General features: G+C 45.2%; 2 protein-coding genes across 3 annotated transcripts; one reads left to right on the forward strand and one right to left on the reverse strand.

Annotated features, from left to right (window-relative positions):
• Positions 1 to 771: 771 nt before the first annotated feature.
• haao (3-hydroxyanthranilate 3,4-dioxygenase) lies at positions 772 to 5,609 on the reverse strand. The gene is made up of 10 exons (XM_079363365.1): positions 5,463 to 5,609; positions 5,249 to 5,327; positions 4,532 to 4,615; positions 3,898 to 4,004; positions 3,584 to 3,673; positions 3,429 to 3,472; positions 2,910 to 3,055; positions 2,372 to 2,440; positions 2,215 to 2,297; positions 772 to 1,177 (listed from the first exon to the last, which is right to left on the reverse strand). The coding sequence occupies exons 1-10, from the start codon at positions 5,549 to 5,551 to the stop codon at positions 1,105 to 1,107; spliced, it is 864 nt and encodes a 287-aa protein (XP_079219491.1). The 5' UTR covers positions 5,552 to 5,609; the 3' UTR covers positions 772 to 1,104.
• Positions 5,610 to 6,896: 1,287 nt separating this feature from the next.
• On the forward strand, positions 6,897 to 19,874 carry papolg (poly(A) polymerase gamma). 2 transcript variants are annotated; one of them, XM_079362971.1, is made up of 24 exons: positions 6,897 to 7,263; positions 9,324 to 9,485; positions 10,144 to 10,210; positions 10,298 to 10,379; positions 11,940 to 12,049; positions 12,308 to 12,361; positions 12,535 to 12,646; positions 12,800 to 12,889; positions 12,991 to 13,129; positions 13,946 to 14,018; positions 14,179 to 14,299; positions 14,456 to 14,540; positions 15,002 to 15,055; positions 15,163 to 15,282; positions 15,679 to 15,788; positions 15,896 to 16,017; positions 16,109 to 16,266; positions 16,346 to 16,536; positions 16,654 to 16,856; positions 17,012 to 17,080; positions 17,167 to 17,226; positions 17,494 to 17,597; positions 17,734 to 17,834; positions 17,999 to 19,874. In XM_079362971.1, the coding sequence occupies exons 1-24, from the start codon at positions 7,247 to 7,249 to the stop codon at positions 18,172 to 18,174; spliced, it is 2,580 nt and encodes an 859-aa protein (XP_079219097.1). In that variant the 5' UTR covers positions 6,897 to 7,246; the 3' UTR covers positions 18,175 to 19,874. The 2 variants fall into 2 exon arrangements, with proteins under 2 accessions (XP_079219097.1, XP_079219098.1); XM_079362972.1 differs by having other exon boundaries at positions 6,897 to 7,079.
• The last annotated feature ends 1,963 nt before the right edge of the window (positions 19,875 to 21,837 follow it).

The following is a 21,837-nucleotide window of genomic DNA, read 5'->3' on the forward strand; positions in this document are numbered from 1 at the left end:
AGTGGTACACATCAGATATTCCGACCCACACTCCACACCAGGAGGTGGCGGAAATGCACCAATTTGTTGTTGCCAATAAACCTCAAAGAAGAAGATGCAGATGACCCCATGTGTTCATCATGTCTGGACAGTAATGAATGTGCATTTTGTAAAACAGAAGTAGAAACACTTGAGCACTTATGTTTTCTTGCAAGGTCTCGGATTTATTTTGGAAGAACTTCACAAGTTGGATATCCCATAATAACCTGAATGTGCCTCCCCTGACATACAACAGTGTGAAACTCGGTTTCATAATGGAGGACAAGAAATTAGAATTGAACAGAAATAACTTGCTTCTACTTGCCAAATACTTTCTACACAAATTGAAATTCTCAAAAACTGCCCCATTTTTTTTGAAGGAGCTGCACCTCCATGTTGATTCTTTGAAACTTATGAGATCCAGGAAGGCCCTATGTCTGTGTGTCCATCGATCCCTTGTTTTGTTTTTGTTTGTTTGTTCTGTTGTATTTTGTTTTTATCTGTGACGCGCTATGCTCGGTTCTGTGAAGTATGGAGCTTTTCTGTTCAGTTTTTTCATCTTTTTTGAGCTGGAAAAAATAGTTTATCTGCATTGAACTATTCTAACCGACATGTGGAATCTAAAGGATCTTTGCAGTTTTTTAGGTAAAAAAAAAAAAAAAAGTGATTTATGTGTCATCGGTTGGTCAAAGTCTTTATCCATCAAGCGGACACATAAGCAGTCTAAGGTTTGCCAAAATGGTGTCAAGTCACTTTTATCTTTTTATGATATTTTTTTAACATGAGTGAACATAATAACTGACATGCTATGTTTCTTGATACTCAGAGGTGAGACAAAGTCATTGGTTTGGAAGTCACAAGTCCGAGTAATCAGAGTGGACGCTCACACAGGTCACCATGTGGTGGACACTGAAGCTTCAGTGTTTAGCCAGCTTTGCATCGGTCTCTAAACCAATTCAGTTGCCTGATGATTTATTCACATGTATGCGTTTTAAAAAAATTAAACAGCTTGAATTCGTACTTGTATACAGTTCATGTGCTCTCCAGTCTTAACACTATGTATATCACACATGGTGTGTGTGGCATTCAGGGTCTCTTCCTCTCTGGGTCCTGGACCACAAACAGAGCCACAGTCCCCTCCTCCCTCGTCCACTCGTACCTGCACAAACACAACAACAGTTAGATATCTGCAGGTGAGGTCAGACTGCAGCTCATTCCTGCCAATTCAGCATTTTTATGTCTTCATCCAGAGACCGGCTGATACATCCTCGCTCGAGGCTAAAGGGAAAAGTCGTGCATTTTCTGCAGCTGCCCTGAAGCTCTAAAGTATTACATGTTCCCCTGTGCATTTCAGTGTCCTTACAGCTGCCTACCATTCCACTCCTTCACTTCCTCTGGTCCTGAAGGGAGTATTTTTTTTAAATCTGATTTTACTCTTAGCGTAATGTGCTAATTTTGTCTCTGGTTGTTTTTTAAAATTAGCTCTATAAATGGAATTGCTTTGATTTGATTTGCCTCAGCTGACTTTAGTGTTGTATTACTCGAAATCTCGAAACCACTTTCAGAAGGTCTCGGTCTTTGAATCAAAATGATTTCAGACCACCACTGATCTGCTATTTTTCCACACCATTACTGTGACAGAAGCAAAAAGTCCCTTTCTAAAACAACATAGAACTGCAAGTCATTTGTGGTTTGATTTTTTTTTTTCACCCCGTTACGGCCGTAACCTTCCCGGTGTAACGTCTCGGTGAGTCACGCGCCCCCTATACCCAAGATGACGACTTTTCACTTATACTTGGTCTTCTTGCCTAAATGTCTCGGGTTTGTCCCGGTCTCTGAGCTCTCTGGTTTCAGGTATGTTTTGGTCTTGACGACAACATTAGCTGACATTTAGCCAAACATGGGGCTATCCCAGATTTATCTGTCATCACTGGGAGAACTGGGAGTAGAGGGCAGTGGGGCATACAGCCTAACCCAGCATAGACAGGCTTCTGACCAGGACTCTGCCTTGAGCTCGTGGAGGGCGGCTCTGGGAGCTGACTGTCACTGGACTATTGTTATTGTTAATGCACACTGCTCGTCCAGTATCACTCCAGTTCTCGCCTGTACTCATCGGCTTCCAGTTCAATTAAGGATCAATATGAAAATGATATTAGTCAGACACAGCGCCCTGCATGGCGTGGCTACGTGACTCACTGTTGGTGTTCATGGATGAGTAAACTGTCTCCTGCTGAGAGTCTGAACTCCTGCTGGTTCATGGTCACTGCAGAGCTTCCCTCCTGAACAAAAAGACACAAAACTTTATTACACACACACACACACACACACACACACACACACAACAGAAACAAACCATCTGCCAGATCCACACATCACTCTTCTGCACTGACGACTCCGTGCGACCGCCACCAAACACCGTCACCTGTGATAAAACACACATCATCTTCATCTTCATCATGCAGCACAATGAGGAGTCGTGGTTAATCACTAAAAGTCATAAGTAACATAAATCACGAGCATTTAATCACGCCATCAGGTGTGAGTTCCTGTTGGATATAGAAACGAGACTTCTGCATTTTTTATCAACTATGAAACTGAAAAAAATATAAAAATAAATAACGATTCTGCAGCTGCTGTTTGTTTCCTGCGTGAAGGGAGTGTTCACGAGCGTGTGCGTTCTGGAGGAACAACCTGCTCTCTTAGTATTTCCCTGACACTTGTTACCTGCTCTTTGTAACGTACTGCCCGCCCTACAGAGGGCGCTCTGTTACCACCTGCTTCTAATTCCTTGTTAGCCTGTTACCTCCTTCCTGTTCCCTCCTACCTTCCTTTCACCTGCACTACGCTACCTGCTCTCTGTTCGCTGATACCTGCTTCCTGCTTTCTTCTACCTGTGTCTCGAACTGCTCTCCGAACATGTCGACTTGCCCCCTGCTGGTCAGAGCTGGTCTGTGATCGTCCAGCCAGGCTTTGAAGCTGAACGGAGACATCACGTTACTCGGATTCATCTGGAACGGAGGGTCCCTGAACGTCTCACCTGTTTACACAAACATCATCAGAGAGTAAATGAAGTGAAAGATGAGGGGAGGCTTCAAACACATATTTACAGTCTATAACATTTAGCAGGTCTTGCTAAATTGTTCAAATAGAGCAGGGGATCCAGGGTGTCTAAACATGGTCTCAAACAATCTGGAACAGACTGTTCTGCATGTACATGTTGATATCTGCTTATAGAGAAGAATAAATAATTGTCTTCAGCTTAGTGTTGAGGGCAGGATGACGGAGGATTGCGTTCATTGTCTTCATACACACAGTTTTCCCTGCATACGCTGAAGCTTGCTGATGCGTGATTGGTCGATGCTGCTCAGACCACAAATCGGGTCATCACAGGAAGCTTCAGCAGGACTCACCTGGAGCAGGTTTCCCTGTTCTGCACTGCTCCGACTCCATGAACCTGCATGAACACACACACACACACACACACACACACACACAAACAGGCTGGCTGTTTGATTCAGAGACGATAAAGCGACTTATCGATGTAATGACCGATGGATGCTCTCACTCTTTGATGACAGGTACCAGCTGAGTTCCCAGGTTCTCACAGTAGAACCATCTCTCAAACAGAAGATCAGTACTGTTGTCCACATAGTACCTGAAACAACACACACACACACACACACACGTCACACACATATTTTCCAGGTTTTGAAAGATTGTATGAATAGTTTTAACACTTTCAGGTGTTGCCTTTTTTTCTGAATGCTCCCCTGCTTGGTTTTAAACTCTGAGACTTTGGAGCAGAGATTTTTCTGAGATTGACACGCTGTTTATTTGTTTGTATTTTTAAGTCTTGCAGGTGTAGACAAAGTGTGTGACCTGAGGCAGTCTGTCTCGGATTGCAGTCGTTTCCTCTCCACCACCAGACCCACAGTGTCAGCTTGTCTCTGAGGGGAGTGAGGGATCCGAGCCGGCAGCAGGAACATCTGAACACCAGGGAGAAACGTGACACGACACAGAGTCAGTCCGCAGGGTCTCATGAAAGGCCAGTTCACCTCATCGGCTGCAGGGACCGAGTGAAGCTGGCTCATAGGAATAAATGATTCTACAGCAGTGGTGTCCAAACTTTTTTTCTTGCGGGCCAAAATTGTTGCGGTAGAATCGCTCACGGGCCACAGGGGTTTTTTTTGTTTTTTTTCTTATATTTGAAGGAACTTTTTGTATTTTGACCTCTTCAAAAAATAATGTAAATACACAATAACTAATTGCAGTGGGAAACTGTTGTGTTCTAATGTTTTGGAAAGAATAGTCAGGCTTTTATAGGTCTCCCTCGCTAACATGAAAAAGAAAAAAAGAACGAAATATGCCATCTGATGAGGCCTGGGGCCAAAATCTTCTGATTTTTTGATTTGAAGTCAAGGGCCACAAAAAAATCCACTCAAGGGCCACAAATGGCCCCCGGGCCGCACTTTGGACACCCCTGTTCTACAGTATAAATCATGTTAGAGCTCACCTCTCCCTCCCTGATGTGCACGTCTTTGTGTTTCCCGTTTTCGACCACCTTCAGACACATGTCGCCCTCCATCATGTAGAACAGCTGTGTAACACAAAACAACATTCACATAAACACAAGCGCCACCTTTTACTCAAGATTTATGTTTAAAGAAAAAAACAGTGATTTATAATTCAGGACTTGACTGTGGAAATGTTTGGTCTCATGCAGAAAACGATTTTTTAAACACTTTTAAAAAAAAAAGTGGAGGAAAACTTCAGACCAAAAACAGAGCTATAAATAATCAATTCATTGGACTAGAGACACATTAAATAGAACCGGCTCGTGCCTTCTTCAGAGTGCACTGACAAAGAGAGTAAAGCTGCAGTCATTGAAGGTTTGCACAGTGAAGGCATGCAGCATTGTCCCATTTTCCTCCCATGAGCACCGGTATTAAGGGTGCAGAAGCGCTGCTGTTGTCTCTGTTTTTCCACCTGTAACTCTGACTGTTGATTAACAGCCAGATGTGTTTCACGTGACGGCTGCACACAGCATGAGGGACAGTGATTATGTGTCAGCTGTGTGGAGTTTGTTTCCGTCAGAGGGAGTAGATTAACAAATTGACGAAACTGAAAGTAAAAACAGTAAAGTGTGTTTTTGAAGAAGTAAAAATAGGAAGTGAACATGAAACAAACATTAGAGTCCCTTGGAGTTTATACAGAATGATGTCAAGCTGACCTCCTCTCCCTCCTCGATGTGATAATCCTTCCTGGTGTTTGGACCCCCGACAAACATGATGTTCAGCTGAAAGAAGTGCCTGAGAGGAGAAAGGGCAGAAATCAAGCTCATTTTATACAGTAACGATGTTTACATGCTTCATAACTTTGGGTGTGTCTGTAGACAGGACTCTGGATGTCTCAGCGTCTAATGTCACAGTAAAAAAAAAACTTACATGAGCTTGTTGCACACCGGGGGCAGGAAGGCGTTCCTGTTCTCGGAGATCCACTTTTCCACGTTCACCACAGAACTTCCCTCCGTCATTTTGTCTCTCGTCTCTGTGATCTTCCTGCTGCTTTGATCAGCTTTTAAACTGTCTGACTGCACTGAGAATCAAAGTCCAAAAAACAGCGGTGGGAGTATGCAGAGGGGGGTGAGGCTCTGCTTGCAGGTTAAAGGTAGTCACTCTGTTGATCTGCTGGAAACGACTCACACACTGAATACTTTTCTTAAATATATTTTGCAGGACATTTTTAATGCGGGAGATTTAGAGGGGTTTGTAAGTTTGTCATGCAAAAAGACTTGAAATAAAAAAGACTTTCAAAGGAGATACTGTTGGGTTAAACATTGACTGAACACCTTTTGGTTTTCTTTACCCTAATTTTCTGATTTAAGAATCTCAACTGAATGTTGAAAGGCTGAACAGTACATATATTACTTTTATCTAGAGACCAACGGGACCAGGTTAATTTTTTTTTATTGAACTAGTTAATTGACATGTTGAGATCAGGATCTCTTTCTCAAGTCTGACCTGGCCAAAAGGGCAGCACCAATCACAAACATGGCAGGATTTCACAGCAGGTGTAATACTTCAAAATGTCCACTGGGAGGAGCTGTGTGAGCTAAGAGAAAAGGCTGCGGGTTCGGTTCCTCGCAGACATTGAAAGCTTTTCTCGGCTTTATGAGATTCAATAATGGTCAAATCAAATTATGTGTTTCAACAACACGAAGTCAAGCGTGTGGAACAATGGATAGGTTTGCAATGATACTCGAATTAAAATCGTATCCACCTGTTTGCATTGGAAGAAGTGAATAACAAGACAATTTGTTAAATTCTACATATTCAAAAAAGTATACGTTTTAAGAAAATAAAATTGGCAATGTGTTTGTGCAATTTTGGTAACGGATAAGACTTTACCCTCAATTTTTAATTGGAATTATTCTGCTCTTTTACATCTTTTTTTTTTTTTTTCATCTTTTTGATTTCTGAAAATAAATTAAGTGTTTTCCTTCTGGTAAACATGCAACACACACAGAGGCTCATTGCTGCATCGTGTTGGTGTAGTTTTCTGTCCTTCTGACAAAATGCACCACCGATTTTAAAAACGGTGATACGTCTTCGATTCTATTGTTTTTAAAAGAATTCTAGACTTTATCTTGCTCTCCAGCTGCTAATACGCACGATATTCTTGTGATTAATTTTTAAAAGTAGGGTCCTAATGTTAACCGTGACACATTTGAGTCTTTATATCCTTATTTTTTTTATGAATTAAACTTGATAACTTCTCATAAAAGACTGATCTATAAAAATAACAGAGATTTTTATTGTTTTAAATAAAGTTTGGGTGTATCGGAACTTTTGGCAGCCGCAGTGAATCGATGACCGGAAGCTAACGTTGGCGCGTCTTCTGGCCTCGCGTGGACGTTGTTCCGACAAAATGGCGTAACATTTGTAGTTTTTTTTCACGCTTTAATTATTCGTAAAGCTGTTTTGTGTATCTTTATCTCCTCAGAGAGTTCGCTAAACATCGAGTTGTGTCGGTGTCACGGTGTGACTCGGGGAGGTGTTACGGTGTGTTTGGGTACCGTATAAAGAAGTGTTTCCGGGTCGGTGTGCGGTTTGAATGCTCGGTGTTGTAATCAGGTCGAGGCTGTTATCACCTCCACCTGCTCACTTTTCACACTTTTTTTTACGGGTTTATAGCAGGGGAAAAAACAACGCGAGCCTTTTACAGTGTCATGAAAGAAATGTCGAGGTGAGTCGTGTACGCGGCACATTTTAAATGCGTTAACGTTGTTTTTAACGTTTTCCGGAGAGTCCCGAAGAATAGGCTAAATGCTAACTGTTAGCTCTCTGTCACAACAACCACACAAGGCCTACTAGCTCGACGCTTCATGTCGGATAAGAGAGTGTGAAATTAGCGGAAAAAACTGAGCGGGATTGACTTTATTTTGGTTTGGTATTCCTATTTTAAACGAGAGGAAAGCGATTCTTTACTCAGAAGCAACCCAAATCTTCGTAGCCGATTGCTAACATGCTAAATTAGCTAATTTCTGTTTGTAGCATCTCTGCTAACGTTAGCTCGCCGCCAGCTCAAACTTTAAACACGTTTCTTTAGATTTATTACATTTCCTTTCTTTTTGTTGTTATTTGTATTATTGGTGCATTTGTGTATTGTGGTTAACGGGCATGTGGTGTCAGTGTTGTGTAGTTAGTATTAACCTGTCAGTGTTTACAACACAAAGAGGGGAACAGAAACTTCTCACTAAAGATGTGCTAATATACTTTAAAACATTTCTATTTAAACATGATTCTGCTGTCAGCATTAATTATCTGTACTTATGTGAATATTTTCTGGGCAGTGTATCCGTTTGTTAGTTTATATTTTAAAGCTAAACTAGCTGATTTGTGTTTAATTCACGGTGATAATATTAATACTGCAATCCTTAACAGCTCCATTTCAACTTCATTATGATCCTGTATTATTGTTATTATTATTATGATCCTGTATTAAGTATTATCTGCATCAGACATCAAGTAACTTAGAAAGAAAAAAACATCAGAAATTCAACAGCTCAAGTGAAAACAGAGTGATTGTTGTCATCTATAAACAAAATGCAGCTCACAAGAAACCATAATAAACTTGAATATAGTAGACACTGAACAACAATGAGACAAACAATCCAGGCGTTATAGACAAACCAGCCAGCAACCTGAGCATCCTGTCTTTGCATTCAACCAGGGTGTCTTTAACTTTTACTTAAAGGCACTTTAACTGTTCTGAGCCGAAGTTCAGACACAACACAGAAAAGTGCATTTAAATGCGGTGAAGTTGGTTAACAAATTTCAGCAGGAACGTAATTCAAATTAAAAGCATCACCCCATCGAACGCATCGCAGCAAAGGGCAGAACAACCTTGAGAATAAAAACACAGCAAATACAAGATTTGTGTTGAGGAGAAGATTTAAAGCAGAGGTGTATCATTGAAAGTGTTTTGTGGACGGTGAGTCATAAAGCCTTGATTTTAAAGGAACGAAGAGTTTCTGCACAGTGGCAGTTTTTCCTGAGGATGTTTCAGATCTTTGAAGCATGAAAACTGAAAGCAGCGTCTCCGTGTTTTGTTCTGATTCTGAGGACAGAGATCAGACCTGTCCCAGACGACAGACTGAAATAGATGAGGAGGGTGATTTAACAGTTATTGATAAAGGTGTACAATTTAACTCTCATACATACAATGACGGTAAAGTTAGGTTGCAAATTGAGCTTTTTGGTGGCAGAAGAAACTCAGGCAGGTCTCGTTTTGGTTCAAGGCGTCCTGAAACGACGGCCTGTTTTTATGTTTTTCTATTATTGGACTTCATTTTGTGTTTTATTTTTTATTTCCCACTTAATTTTACAACTTGAGATGTGTTTCTCTGTTGCACATAAAGCCTGTTTACATTTTATTAGACTGGAACAGAAACTAGCAGAGGATAAAACATGACGGAGATTTCAGATTTTCTAACTTCTGCACCATCCTCGTAAAATTCAAACAATTTCCACACCTGATTTTATGCAACACCAAAAACACTCGATGTCCCAGAAACCCAATATTGGATATTTTCTTGCTTTTAAATGGCAGGCGAACTCCTGCACGTTTGTTTGTGTCCGTGCCGAAGAGTCGTGTATTTGTAGCTGAAGTACTTTTTGATACTCAGGCATTAAAAAAGCAGCGATTGCATCGTTTTAAAATGAGTTGTTCTCAAAAGTATGAAAGCGTCGTACATTTTGACAACCTCTGATGTGCTTAACTGTCGTCTCCCCGTCTTTGTGCAGCACCATGCCTGGCGGGCAGCAGCAGCCTCAGAAACACTATGGCATCACCTCCGCCATCAGCCTGGCCCCGGCACGAGAAATAGACCACCAGTACACCAAGAAGCTCTGCGATGCTATGAAACCTTTTGGAGTGTTTGAAGATGAAGAGGAGCTGAATCACAGGTGAGGATCAACACATGTACAGCAAACCTTCCACTGCGTTAAACACAGCCGCACTGGGAAACATGAACATCTGTGATGTGAAGCAGTGTGTGTCAGTGTGCCTCCGCTCCACGGCACACCAACATGACAGCAGCAGAGGAGCAGGAGGGCAAAGCTGCAGCTTTAAAAAAAAAAAAAAAAAGTCTCATCTGCGTACAAACCTTTCCTCGCCACGTGGCGGTTCGCCCTTTGAAATTTAGTTGGAAAATCTCCCCACAATTGGCGTTTGGAAAATGTTAATTTCTGACCTTGCCTCTGAAACTGCAGCCCGTCATTGCTTCTCCAGTCAGTGCTCCTTTTTCCACATCACGCTCCACAGTCAGTCAGCTCTGCTCCGTTTCAAATACGTGCAGAATCTGTTTTTGACGGTGCTCGCTGCGAGCTCACGTCCAGCTGGAGAGAATAGTCATCTATAATAGAATTACAGAGCTGCAGACACTGAGGCAGTGATGTCAGGCTGAAGGAAACACGAGTCTGTCATGACTGTTTGTTATTCGACATTTGTCGTTGATGGGACGGTTGATCAGAGATCATTAACCTGCTGTTTGGCAGGTGCTGACTTCATGCCATCGTCAGTCAGGTGTCTCCATATTTAACATGTTTCATAATCTCTTTTCAGACTTGCAGTTCTGGGGAAGTTGAATAACTTTGTTAAAGAGTGGATCGCAGAGATAAGCGAATTAAAGGTAGGTGCATCTTTTTGTGATGTCACAGCTCTGATTCGTTTATAGTGTGTATTAAAGCTTTGTTTTGTTTTTTTCTACCCTCTGCAGAACCTTCCACCGTCGGCCATCAGCTGTGTTGGAGGAAAGATTTTTACTTTCGGTTCATACAGACTCGGAGTTCACACAAAAGGTACGTCTGAAGCATCGATCGCTGCTGGGTTCAAACTGTGCGGGCAGGTGTGCGTCTTTGTTTTCACACAGCTGAGTTCAGGCTTTGTCACATTCTCTGCTGTAGAGGGGTTTTTGTAAAGAGCCGTTTGGACGCAGACCGGAGGTGTGAATGTGCTCTAAATACCTCCCTGCTTTACACGGCAGCGAACACACGAGAGAGGAAAGGACAGAACGTACTCTGCACAGTTATTAAAGTGACAGCTCCAGTCCACGTGTTCACAGATGATCTGCACGTCACTGAGGGGCGTGTTCACATGTTCCGTACCCGGGTACTGTACACGGTCCGATACAGCAGGGGGCGGCATCCACTTAGTTGGTTTGCAAATCTGGCAGAAAGAAGACGTAACCATGGCAACCACTGGTGATCGGAGTCTGTCCTCCGAGCTGCGGATGTTTTTGTTATTTCTGAAACGCCGACGGCGACCCTCTTCCTACTTCCACGTGCCCCGTGACGCTCAGAGGATGAAATGCACCGGCGCCGGGTTTTTAAAGTTACGTCACAAAGCGTCCCACTTCCATGTTTCAGCACGGTTTCATTTGCATCTCCCATGGACCGTAGTCGTGTACACATGAATCGTGCCCGAGACCACCTTGCCGAGGTGACTTGGGTACGAGTACGCTACGTTTGTGTTCTTGGATCCGGTTAAAGCAGCCAATTGTAATCAATCAATCTTTATTTGTAGAGTGCCAATTCTTAACGGTTATTAGACGCTTTACAAAGAGCAGGTAATAAAACTTCATTGTTGATTTTTTTTTGGGGGAGACGGGATAATGTGCAGGGAGGATTTCTCCTCGTCTTCCTGTCGTCCACACTTCCTTGCAACTGAGGTCGGAGCAGGCCGGCTGTGGTTGTTGAGGCGTTGGTTGTTAGTCGTGATGTTGTGGTGGAACGTCATCTCACACGGCGGGCCTGAAACGTTTACGACGCACGACCCCCGAGCTCCAGATTTCTCTGTCATGATATGAGGGGCGGAGACAAACGAAAAGAGGCGTGTGTGCTGCTTTTTTACCGGTGGATTCAGGAGTGGGAGAAAGTCCTGCTCAGGGCTTCGTGCACGCTGTGAGACCAAAATATCCAACATGTCAGACCGTCATCAGACGGGAGCAGCTGTTTGAACGTTGATCTGCCCGTGCGTCAGTGCACGCTGCACGACTGAGGCGTTTTGCATTCAGCAGAAAGGTTTCAAAAAGCTATAAAGAAATAACTCTACAATGAATAATGTTCTTTAACATTCGTTTATTGTCATTATCTCAATATATAATATTTTTACTTGAAATATGCAGAGTGTGAGACGGAAAGTCAAACAGATGAACTCATGATGCAAAAGTTAATTAGCCACGTTAAAGCCCGAATAAAGTCATTTATTTATCGTTTACCGTCAGTGTGAAGCCAAGCCAGGATTGGTCAGTGCACGCTCAGACTGAAAGACATGATCTATATATGGTCCGACATGTTGTGCTCCATTATTCCTCTTTTAGCTCTAAGGCTACCCTTCACCTCCCGCTCGTCTGTTTTCAGGTGCTGATATCGATGCTTTGTGCGTGGCTCCTCGACACGTAGAGAGGAGCGACTTTTTCTCATCTTTCTTTGAGAAGTTGAAACAGCACGAAGAGATCAAAGACCTCAGGGTGAGTCCGTCTTCCTGCCGTCAGAGCTCAGTGTTCGCATCACATCCAGAAAGTGACGATGTTAAGTTACACATATTACTCACGGCAGCAATGTGAAACCGACTTCAGCACAGGTGAAGTGGACGTCTACCTGCAGGGAGGGCTGAAGTCTGGCGGCGCTCTGCAGATGTCACCCACTGACTGTCGGCGTTTCTCAATGATCACGTGACCTCAGCTTGTCTCTGACATCTGTTTTTTTTTTCCTTTTTTTTTCTCCAGGCTGTTGAGGACGCTTTTGTACCCGTGATAAAATTCAAATTTGATGGCATAGAGGTCAGTATCGGTGTGTTGTATTCTACTTCAACAATGGTCAGAAATATGTTAAAACGTCATTTATAAGCCTGTTTTCAGCCCTTTTTTAAAACCTGCACGTGGTTAAAGAGGACGTTTCACCTGTTTTTGACCCCTTTGTGTTTTGTCTCCCCCCCCCCCCCCCCCCCTGTCAGATTGACTTGCTCTTCGCCAGACTGGCCTTACAGTCCATCCCAGACAACCTGGACCTGAGGGGGGACTCCATCCTCAGGAACCTGGACATCCGCTGCATCCGCTCCCTCAACGGTGCGTCACTGTGGTCGCGTTCGATGACGTTCGAACGGCTCCGGAGCTGATCGTTCACAGATCAGCTCATGAATGGAAACGACACCAGTTTAACTCGAACCTCTGCATCAGCCACTTTCTCAGTGTTTTTAATTTCCTCTCTTCTGTGTTCAGGTTGTCGAGTGACTGATGAGATTTTGTACCTGGTGCCAAACAAAGAAAACTTCAGATTGACTCTGAGAGCCATCAAACTGTGGGCCAAACGTACGTCCACTCTCTTCGCTTTAACTTCATTGTTTCCTTTTTTCAAGCTGGTAGAGTCCTCGCCCGGCTCGGTGTAATGTGACGTGTGTGTGTGTCCTCAGGTCGGGGGATCTACTCCAACATGCTGGGCTTTCTGGGAGGAGTGTCGTGGGCCATGCTGGTCGCTCGGACCTGTCAGCTCTACCCCAACGCTGTGGCTGCCACGCTGGTCCACAAGTTCTTCCTGGTCTTTTCCAAATGGTCAGAATATAATAAATATGTGATCCTCTTTTCTGTGTCGTCAGTAGCTGTGTGTGCACAGACACAAATACTCAGAGATCCGATCCAACAAATCCATCCTGGGATCATTCCCCACGCTGTCTGTCAGCAGTCCTTCTCTCCAATGGAGGCAGAAAAGCCAAAAATAAAGGTTCTAAATATAGGATCCTTGTAGGATCCAGCGTGTGTCTTGTATGTCGTACATGCTGGATCCCATCATGTCTGAAAGTCAGACTCTGAACTTCTCGCTCTGCAGATAAAAAGAACAAACTAAGAAAACGTTGAAATAAAACACAGACATTTAAAGTCACACGAGAGAGAGAGGAGGAGAATCAAACCTCTGGCCTCACAGCGAGCGGGGAGAGCCGAGGAGCAACATCTGTCCGCGTGCAGCGACAGCCATGTTTGTTTACGGCACAGACGGAGTCTAAACTAAACCAACAATAACAACTGAGGAATAAACACACAAACACAAACAAACAGGAGAAAAACAGCTGCAGACAGAGACAGAGACCACCGAACAGAGAAGTTGACGCACATTTTGTTATGTATGATTAAAGAATTGAACGTCGTCTTTTTCTGCTCTTTGTGGCTGATTAGACCGACAGGAAGCTCTGAACACGTCGTCTTGATTTTTATTCTGGTTAAATGTTGATGAACCAACTTTATTTATCCTGCACGTAAACAGGGAAGTTTGACCTCACAGTCGGCATGATTTTAATCCGGCTTCGTGCGTGAACGCTTCACATCTGTTTTCAGTTTGAACTGATTTGACTTGGTGCGTCTCTGCTCACACAGGGAGTGGCCCAATCCTGTGTTACTGAAACAACCTGAGGACAGTAACCTGAATCTACCTGTATGGGACCCCAGAGTGAGTGACGTCTCTTTATCTCTCTGATGCTCCTCGTGTGTTAATCTGCTGTTAGTGTTTCAAACACAGATTACATGACGAGCTGTTTCTTTGAATTTAATTCAGTCTGTACTCCTTTTGATTAAATCCTGTTTGGTTAAACTAACCAATGTTTTTCCAGGTAAACCCCTCTGACAGATACCATCTGATGCCCATCATCACACCTGCCTATCCCCAGCAGAACTCCACCTACAACGTCTCCACATCGACACGCACCATCATGAGCGAGGAGTTCAAATTCGGTAAAGAGTCCGACAACATTTCAGAAAGGATCCGTTCAGACACTGACCTGCTGCAGACATTTAAACACTTTGTACCCGTTCGTCACTGAGAGTCTGACGTATCTGTGCAGGTCAGACCGAGTGTTCACGTGTGTGTGTGTGTGTGTGTGTTTATAGGCCTCAGCGTCACAGATGAGATTCTTCAGGGAAAAGCAGAATGGCCAAAACTTTTTGAACCACCAAACTTTTTCCAAAAATACAAGTAAGTGTTTCATCTGTTGAACCAAAGCTGCCGTGATATTCTAGTCCAAGAGCCGTTCACACACACACACGCTTAAACGTCTTCATCCACTCTCACGGCTGAGCGAGTTTCTTCTCCTCATTCCTGCTATGAACGTTTAATTCACAAAGTCGGGACAATGACTGTCTGTACGTGTGTGCATGTAAGAAGTCCAGTTAGCAACGTTAGCACCAGTGCTAGTTTGGTCACATCTGCTATCGCACTGATCTCACGTCAACAGAAGGTGGCAGCGTCGCGGCGTGTGATGAAATTTGCCCCAAAAACATCTTCAACAGAGTTTTAAAAAAAAAATCTTCACTTGTCATTTAGGACGCTTTTAAAACCGCAGCCTCGCTCTCAGACCGCTCGCCGTGCTCTGCAGAGTCCAGCCGACAGGTTTTGATTTTGTCGTTCCACTCACGGGTTTGTTGTCTCTGCTGCAGGCATTACATCGTCCTGACGGCCAGCGCGTCCACAGAAGAAAACCACTTAGAATGGTGAGTGTTAAAGGACGGCCAGCCAACGCTGAATGTGTTCATTCAATGCGAAACACGGCATCATGCATGTGTGTGTGTGTGTATCTGTGTGTGTGTGTGTGTGTTAGGATCGGGCTGGTGGAGTCAAAGATTCGAGTTCTGGTGGGAAACCTGGAGAGGAACGAGTACATCACGCTGGCTCACGTCAACCCTCAGTCCTTCCCCGGGTCCAAGGAGAACCGCAGCGAGTGAGTCCACTTCCTCGTCGCAGATTAATAATCCAGCACCAGCTGCGTGTCTGTCTTTTTTAAACATAAAGGCTGAGAGAGAAGATTGATGTCACAGCTGCTCGATGCCGAAAAAAATCACGTCGTTCAACATTCTCCAGAATTTATTGTTTTTATTGTCTTTTTTTGTTTTTACCGTTTTTTGTTTAGCGTCGTCATCGATTTTAAAAGTCTAATTTATAATTATTGTTGTTAATGATGACTCACTGTGAAGGTCTTTGACTCATTAAGACATAGTAACCTAGACTCTAGTTTTTATTTAAGAGGCAGGAACGTGTGGTTATTGTAGTGCGTCGGAGAGATCACGTTCACTGTAAACAGGAAGTAACTGTCTTTTTTTCCCCCCTGTTGCATCAGGAACGACTTTGTGTCCATGTGGTTCATCGGGATCAGCTTCAAGAAGGTGGAGAACGCAGAGAGCGTCAACATCGACCTGACCTACGACATCCAGTCCTTCACAGACACGGGTCAGCCCCCCCCCCCCCCCCCCCCCCCCCCTGCGTATTGACTCCGCCCCCTTTTTGGTTACACTGATTGTGAATGTGATGAGTGACGGTGTTGTGTCCGTGTGCAGTGTACAGACAGGCCAACAACATCAACATGCTGAAGGACGGCATGAAGATTGAAGCGACGCACGTGAAGAAGAAGCAGCTCCATCAGTACCTCCCTCCTGAGCTGGTGCAGAAGAAGAAGAGGGTACGAGAGCCGTTTCCAGGTCTTCCTCTCGTGTTTTCTCCAAGTCGTGTTTTCCTGTTCTGATGTTTTTGTTTGTTGTTTTGTCTCTCAGAGCATAGCGGAGCTGAACCGCAGCTCGAACGGAGGAAGCTCCAAGCGGCTTTCTCTGGACAGCTCTCAACTGGACAGCTCCAGAGACACAGACTTAGGGACCCCCTTCAGCTCCCCCACCGCCAAACCCTTTAAACCTGTGTCCGACACAGAAGACAGGTACACTGCGTCTCCACGTACATATAAACATGTTACTGTTGGGGTCAAACGGGTCCTTCATTGATTCTCTGTTCTCCAGTGTCAGCCCCCCCAAGCAGCTGTTTGGCGAGAGTTCCCCGACTCCCACCGCTGCATCCACAGCTGATCCAGCTGCTGCACCCGCCGCCGATCCAACCGCTGCTCCAGATAAAGCACCAAGTCCTGGTTCAAGTCCAGCTGCATCTCCAGGCGCTCCGGACCAGGGCATGTCCATCCCCGTCATTGGCTCGAGTGAGTCTTTGTTCCAGCGTCTTAACGCCGTGTCCTAATATTGCACAATAATAAATAAAGTTTCTCTCTCTCTCTCTCTCTCTCTCTCTCTCTCTTGCTCGCTCGCACTCTGTGCAGAGCCTCCAGCCAAAGCGAAGCCCCCCTCCCCTCCACCCAGCAGCTCCAGCAGCCCTGTGCCGAGCGGAGACGTGAAGCCTAACGCCGCCAGCAGCCCACGAGACGAATCCAACGGCCTTGAGGACTCGCTCAACGGAGCCGCTGCTAAGAGGCCCCACTCCCCGACAGAGGAGGACCCCGCGAAGAGACCCCGAGACTCGGAGGTAACCACAACGTCACACTCTTTTTTAATGTGATGTTTCATTTTGGTGCAGTCAGTTAAAGTCCTCATGAGCAGGAAGTCGAGGAATGTGCGTCTGTGATTTAACGGTGTGTATCAGTGCGACGTGTCATAATGTAGTGTGTGTGTGTGTCACAGGCTGTTTCCAGTGATGACTGCACGTTTAAAGAGCCATTTCCTCCCTCTGACACAGAAGGACAAAATACAGTAAGTGTTATTCGTTGTTTGTGTGGCAACTCTGCACACACACTCCAAACGTTAACATGCTGTGTGTGTGTGTTTGTTTCCATCAGACCCCCCTCGCTGGATCAAAGGCTAAACCCATTCCAACCATCGACACCTCAAGAACACAGGTAACACGGCTCTGTCACACCCGTCGAAGTGATTCTGAAATAATGAGAAGTATAACCCACAGCGAGCGCTACTCGGCTGACTTTGCACAAGGGCACCTCGGCAGTGCTCAGGAAGTGAACTGGCACCTCTCTACTGGTACTGGTAAAACTCTTCACAGCTGAAGATGGACTAACTTCCATTTCAGAGTTTAGAGTAAATGAACGCAGTCTTGTCCTGTAGCTGACTTAGTGTGTGTGTGTGTGTGTGTGTGTGTGTGTGTTTTTCAGAGACTGCCCAGCATGGAGCTTCCTGACGCCTCCTCTCCTCTCCCGGCCAGTAACAGCTGTCGGGTGGTGAAGAACTCCATCAAACTCGCTCTGAACCGCCACAAGTGAGTCTGTCCTCCCTCTACCTCACACACTCTCTTTCTCTCTCTCTCCGTCTCTCTCTTTCTCTCACACACACACACACACACACACTCTCACTCACACACACGTGTTGATGTGTAAACTGTCTGTGTGCTGCAGCATCACCCCTCCCAAAGCCCCGGTGTTTGAGGCGACCCTTCCCACAGAGACTCCTCCTGCAGGAGAGGAGAAGGGCATGTCCATTCCCGTCATCGGCTCCAGTGAGTGACTCATCCATCACTAATATTAGTAGTATTACTAATGATCAGTTTTATGATGGTTGAAAGCCTCTCTCTGATAACGAGTCCCTCTACTGCGCAGAGCGGCGTGTTAGCACTGTTTGATATCTTCTAATAATTCATAACGCTCCTGTTCTCTCCTTCAGAACACGTTACATCCAAACACGTGGCGCCCCCTGTTGGCAGCTCCATCCCCACGTTGGTGAGTCGAGGGGCCGACCCTCTGAATGGAGCCGCCTCCAAAAGACCCCACTCCCCCTCTCTGGAGGAGCAGGCCAAGAGGCTGAAGGAGACAGAGAAGGCCAGGATCCACATCTCCTGAGCTCGCACTGGACTTATACAGAGAGGGGCGTGGCCTGGCGTGGCGTACGGACCGGAGCTGACAGACGGATTATTACGTGCAGACAGCGAACATGACCTCCAACGGACACCTCAAGTGTGTCCAAGTTTCCATGGTTAGCGCCGTTAGCTCCGTTAGCTCCCACTAGGACCTTAATCAGTGAGGAGTCGTCTCCTCTCCGAGTTTAAACAGGCGGAGACGTTTTTCTTTCAGTTTCTTTTTTCCAGTCGACACGTTTTAAAGAGAACTTTATGGACGGTTTGTGCACACGCTCGAGCTGAACGCGGACTCTTTGTTTCTCCTGAACACGAACCTGTACAGTAAATGTTGATGTACATAACTTTTGTCTTAAAACAAACAAAAAAAAAAAAGAAGCAAAAGATCGCTGTCGAGTCTTTTGAACATTTATTGTAGTTTTATCTAAAAAGAAAAAAAAAAGTTTAAAAAATTGTAATATTTCGTTTTTCTCTATCGCTTGTCCCCGCCCCCTCGCCCTCCAAAAAAAGAAAAGAAAAAAGAAACGGCGTCATCCCTGGATCTTTTTGTAAACACTGTAAAGGTTTGATTCAGTTTCAGGAGGATTTCTGACACAAACACACAGCGACCATCAGAGGACTGCAGGGCGAGGAAGAGGAGGACGAGGACCACCAGAGACCACACACCTGTCAGGTGAATCATTGTCACGACAACAGAAACATGAAGGCCGGGTGTGAAGCTTGACGGTTTTTACAGAGAGCCGTTTCGGGTTGTTGATCCTGATTGGCTGCACGGGCGCTCACTCACCTGCTGGTTTAAGGCCTCACGTTCAGGGGAGGTTAAACCGTCGGGTGAGACGCATCACTTAAAGATGACCAGATCCCCTTTATGACCACGCACACACACACACACACACACACACCACCCCTCAGTTCAGCATGCAGGCTGATTTGGACTCTGTGTCGGGGCGCTCTGAGGACGCTTGGTCGGACGCTTTGTGACCGTGTTTGTTTGTGCGCTTGTTTGTGCTGCAACGTTCACCGAGTGAAGTTTTCCTCCAAACATTTTAAATCGATTTAAAGCAAACGGGATGATCTCCCGCTTCCTGTCGGTTTTGTGAGCCAGTTAATTACACCAGACTCGTTAAGACTAATCGGTTAATCCTTTAAAAAAAGACAAAAAAAAACAACAAAAAAACAGCTGATTAGTCGAGGATGGAAGAAAATCATGAGTTGCAGCGTGTGTGTGAACAGACAGATTTCCCTGCTTTTGTTTGTCCAGCCCCTGCGCCTCCTGTGGAGGTTCTTAGACAGCATCGTGGGGGGGCAGTCACAGCATATTGGGGGGGGAGGGGGGTCAGACATGTTTGATTCCAGGTGACGTAAAGCGAAGCTGAGGCTCCGCCCTCCTCTTCTTCCTCCTCTTCATCAGAGACATAATGTACAGAGAAGAGTTTTTTGTTTTCAGAGACGTATTCTTCTTCATGACTGGGGTTTTCTTATCACTTTATTTATATTGACATATTTGTACCATGTTATCTTTTTTTTAATAGCATCATAGCAGGTAGGTCTCTTTGAATGAACTCTTCATCTGTGTTTCTGAAGGACATGTCGGTGTTTGTTTCTAAACTGTATTCAAAGGGTATTTTTCTATGTGTTTGTCACCTCCTTTAAATGAGTCTGTACACCATTAAACCCCAAAAAGTACCTGCTGCTGTCCGTCTGCTTTTTTTCATTATATAAACTGAGTGTGTGGGGACTGTACCCCTATAGCGCTCCTACACTTCAGTGTCAGAGCTCCTCCAAAACGTGTGTGAAGTGTGTTGTTATAAATCCACTCTGATCCTGTATTTGATCATGTCTATAAACCCCTCTATTTCAGCCCTGCTCAGAACAGGCTGTTTCTGTGTCTGTAGCTTTAAATATGTAAATGAGCTGTGTCTGGCCACGCCCCCTCTCTGGAAAGGCTCGGGTGTACTCGCTGCTTTCTGGCTCCATGTCCTATTGTTTACGGTGAGAAGGCAGACTCAGAGGGCAGAACAAACACCTAGCTGTGGGAGTGTCACCCACCTGGGGGAGGGGCTACTGCCCTTTGTGATGTCATGAAGCGAAAATCTCCAAACGGCCTGTTTGAGCACACATTTTCTGAAAAGTGGAGCAGGCAGAAGACGGAGAATGGACTTTACGGCCCCAAGCCCCAATATAAGATTGAAACCCCCTGGTCTTGAAATAAAAGGGGGGAAAAAAGTAAAATCACCCTTTTTGCATTTTTACAAATAGAAAATAAAGTTTCACAAACTTGAAATTTGGTTCCTGAAGAGTCTAACATGCCTCACGCTTCCAAGTCTAGACTCCCTTTTTTTCCTCGTTAACTGCTGAGGAGGGCGCTAAGCTCAGCGTTTCGGGGTGATGGGCTGCGAGCACGTTGTCCTCCCTGCAGGATCATCACGTTGACGCCGCCTGCAACCACATTTACTTACAAGTACAAACGAAGTAACCTGAATCTGAACACCAGGAGTTTATTGTATACAGGCAAGCTGACAGGTGCTTGAAGCCCCGGGCCAGTAGGGGGCCCCAAAGGACCAACAAGTTTTAAAATGCAGTGGCTCAGAATGTGCCGAGGGGAGCTCCAGCTGTCTCTTCTATAAGAGATGTTCAGTGTTGAGATGGATGCAGTATGATGTTCGTACGTTTGATTGTTCTACGCAGAGCGGTGCTGTCTGCTGATACCGAGGTTAATACTCCACCATGAATGAAGTGGAAATCCAGTGACACAAAAAGTTAAGCGATTACAAATGGTGGCACCGTTGGCCTAGCAGTCGTGTCGTGCGTCTCATGTGCGGGGGCTGTGGTCGTCGTCACAGCGGTCGTGGCTTTGGGTTTGCTGCACGTCATCGCCCTCTCTCGCCTCAGCTGTTCTATTTATTAAAGGTAAAAAGGCCCAACGAATAACTAACAGCAGTTACTGGGAAAGTTTCTGTCTTAACTCATCTCATGGTCAGAGATCTTAATATTGCAAGGCATTGCGTCTGTTGGTTCTCAGTCATCCAGGTCACGGTAAATCCTCCGACTCTGAGGATCGTTGGAGTCACATGTTCCAGGGTTAGACTGGTGCTTCAGCTGTTTTGGAAGAGAAGACTTAAAAATGGAGTCGTCCTTATTTTGTACACATCAGCCAATCTCCGGTTTGCTGAAGTGTAAACTCCTGCAGTTCCTGGAGTGTCCACTAGAGGCTGGCTGCAGCAGCACAGGAAGTCACATACACACCCATTCAAACAGCCTGTTTTTACAGCAGACATGAACATGTTTACAGCCTGCTTCAAAAAACCAAATAGGTGTGATTAGCTCATGTCTCCATCCACACACACTGTACGGGGGGTGATGTTTTGATGACTCAGCAGTTTTGATTGGATGAAGGATCAGAGTTATTCACAATAAGGCGTGTAGCTGAGCTGATTGACAGGTGGGCGCCGTGTAACGGTTTGTCAGGAGGCTTAAAACCCGCCTCAGCTCTCAGCCTGTCGTTAGCTTGACGCCTGAGACAGCATTTCCAGCACGGAGGCCGCCATCCATGGGACTCCAGCGCCCCCTGCAGGGACACACGGGGGACTCCAACGCCCCCTGCAGGGACACACGGGGACTCCAGCGCCCCCTGCAGGGACACACGGGG

Source organism: Symphodus melops (assembly GCF_947650265.1).
Source record: "Symphodus melops genome assembly, chromosome: 15".
NCBI lineage: Eukaryota > Metazoa > Chordata > Actinopteri > Labriformes > Labridae > Symphodus > Symphodus melops.

What these genes read in the sequence shown, in the direction of transcription:
- haao (XM_079363365.1), bottom strand. Translation starts at nt 5,551, where the DNA reads ATGACGGAGGGAAGTTCTGTGGTGAACGTGGAAAAGTGGATCTCCGAG. An exon ending in CCGGTGTGCAACAAGCTCAT is followed by an intron (nt 5,328 to 5,462) that starts GTAAGTTTTTTT and finishes TTCTCCTCTCAG; the next exon opens with GCACTTCTTTCAGCTGAACA. An exon ending in CTCATCCATGAACACCAACA is followed by an intron (nt 1,178 to 2,214) that starts GTGAGTCACGTA and finishes GTGTTTGTGCAG; the next exon opens with GTACGAGTGGACGAGGGAGG.
- papolg (XM_079362971.1), top strand. An exon ending in GAAGAAAACCACTTAGAATG is followed by an intron (nt 15,056 to 15,162) that starts GTGAGTGTTAAA and finishes TGTGTGTGTTAG; the next exon opens with GATCGGGCTGGTGGAGTCAA. An exon ending in TCCAAGGAGAACCGCAGCGA is followed by an intron (nt 15,283 to 15,678) that starts GTGAGTCCACTT and finishes CTGTTGCATCAG; the next exon opens with GAACGACTTTGTGTCCATGT.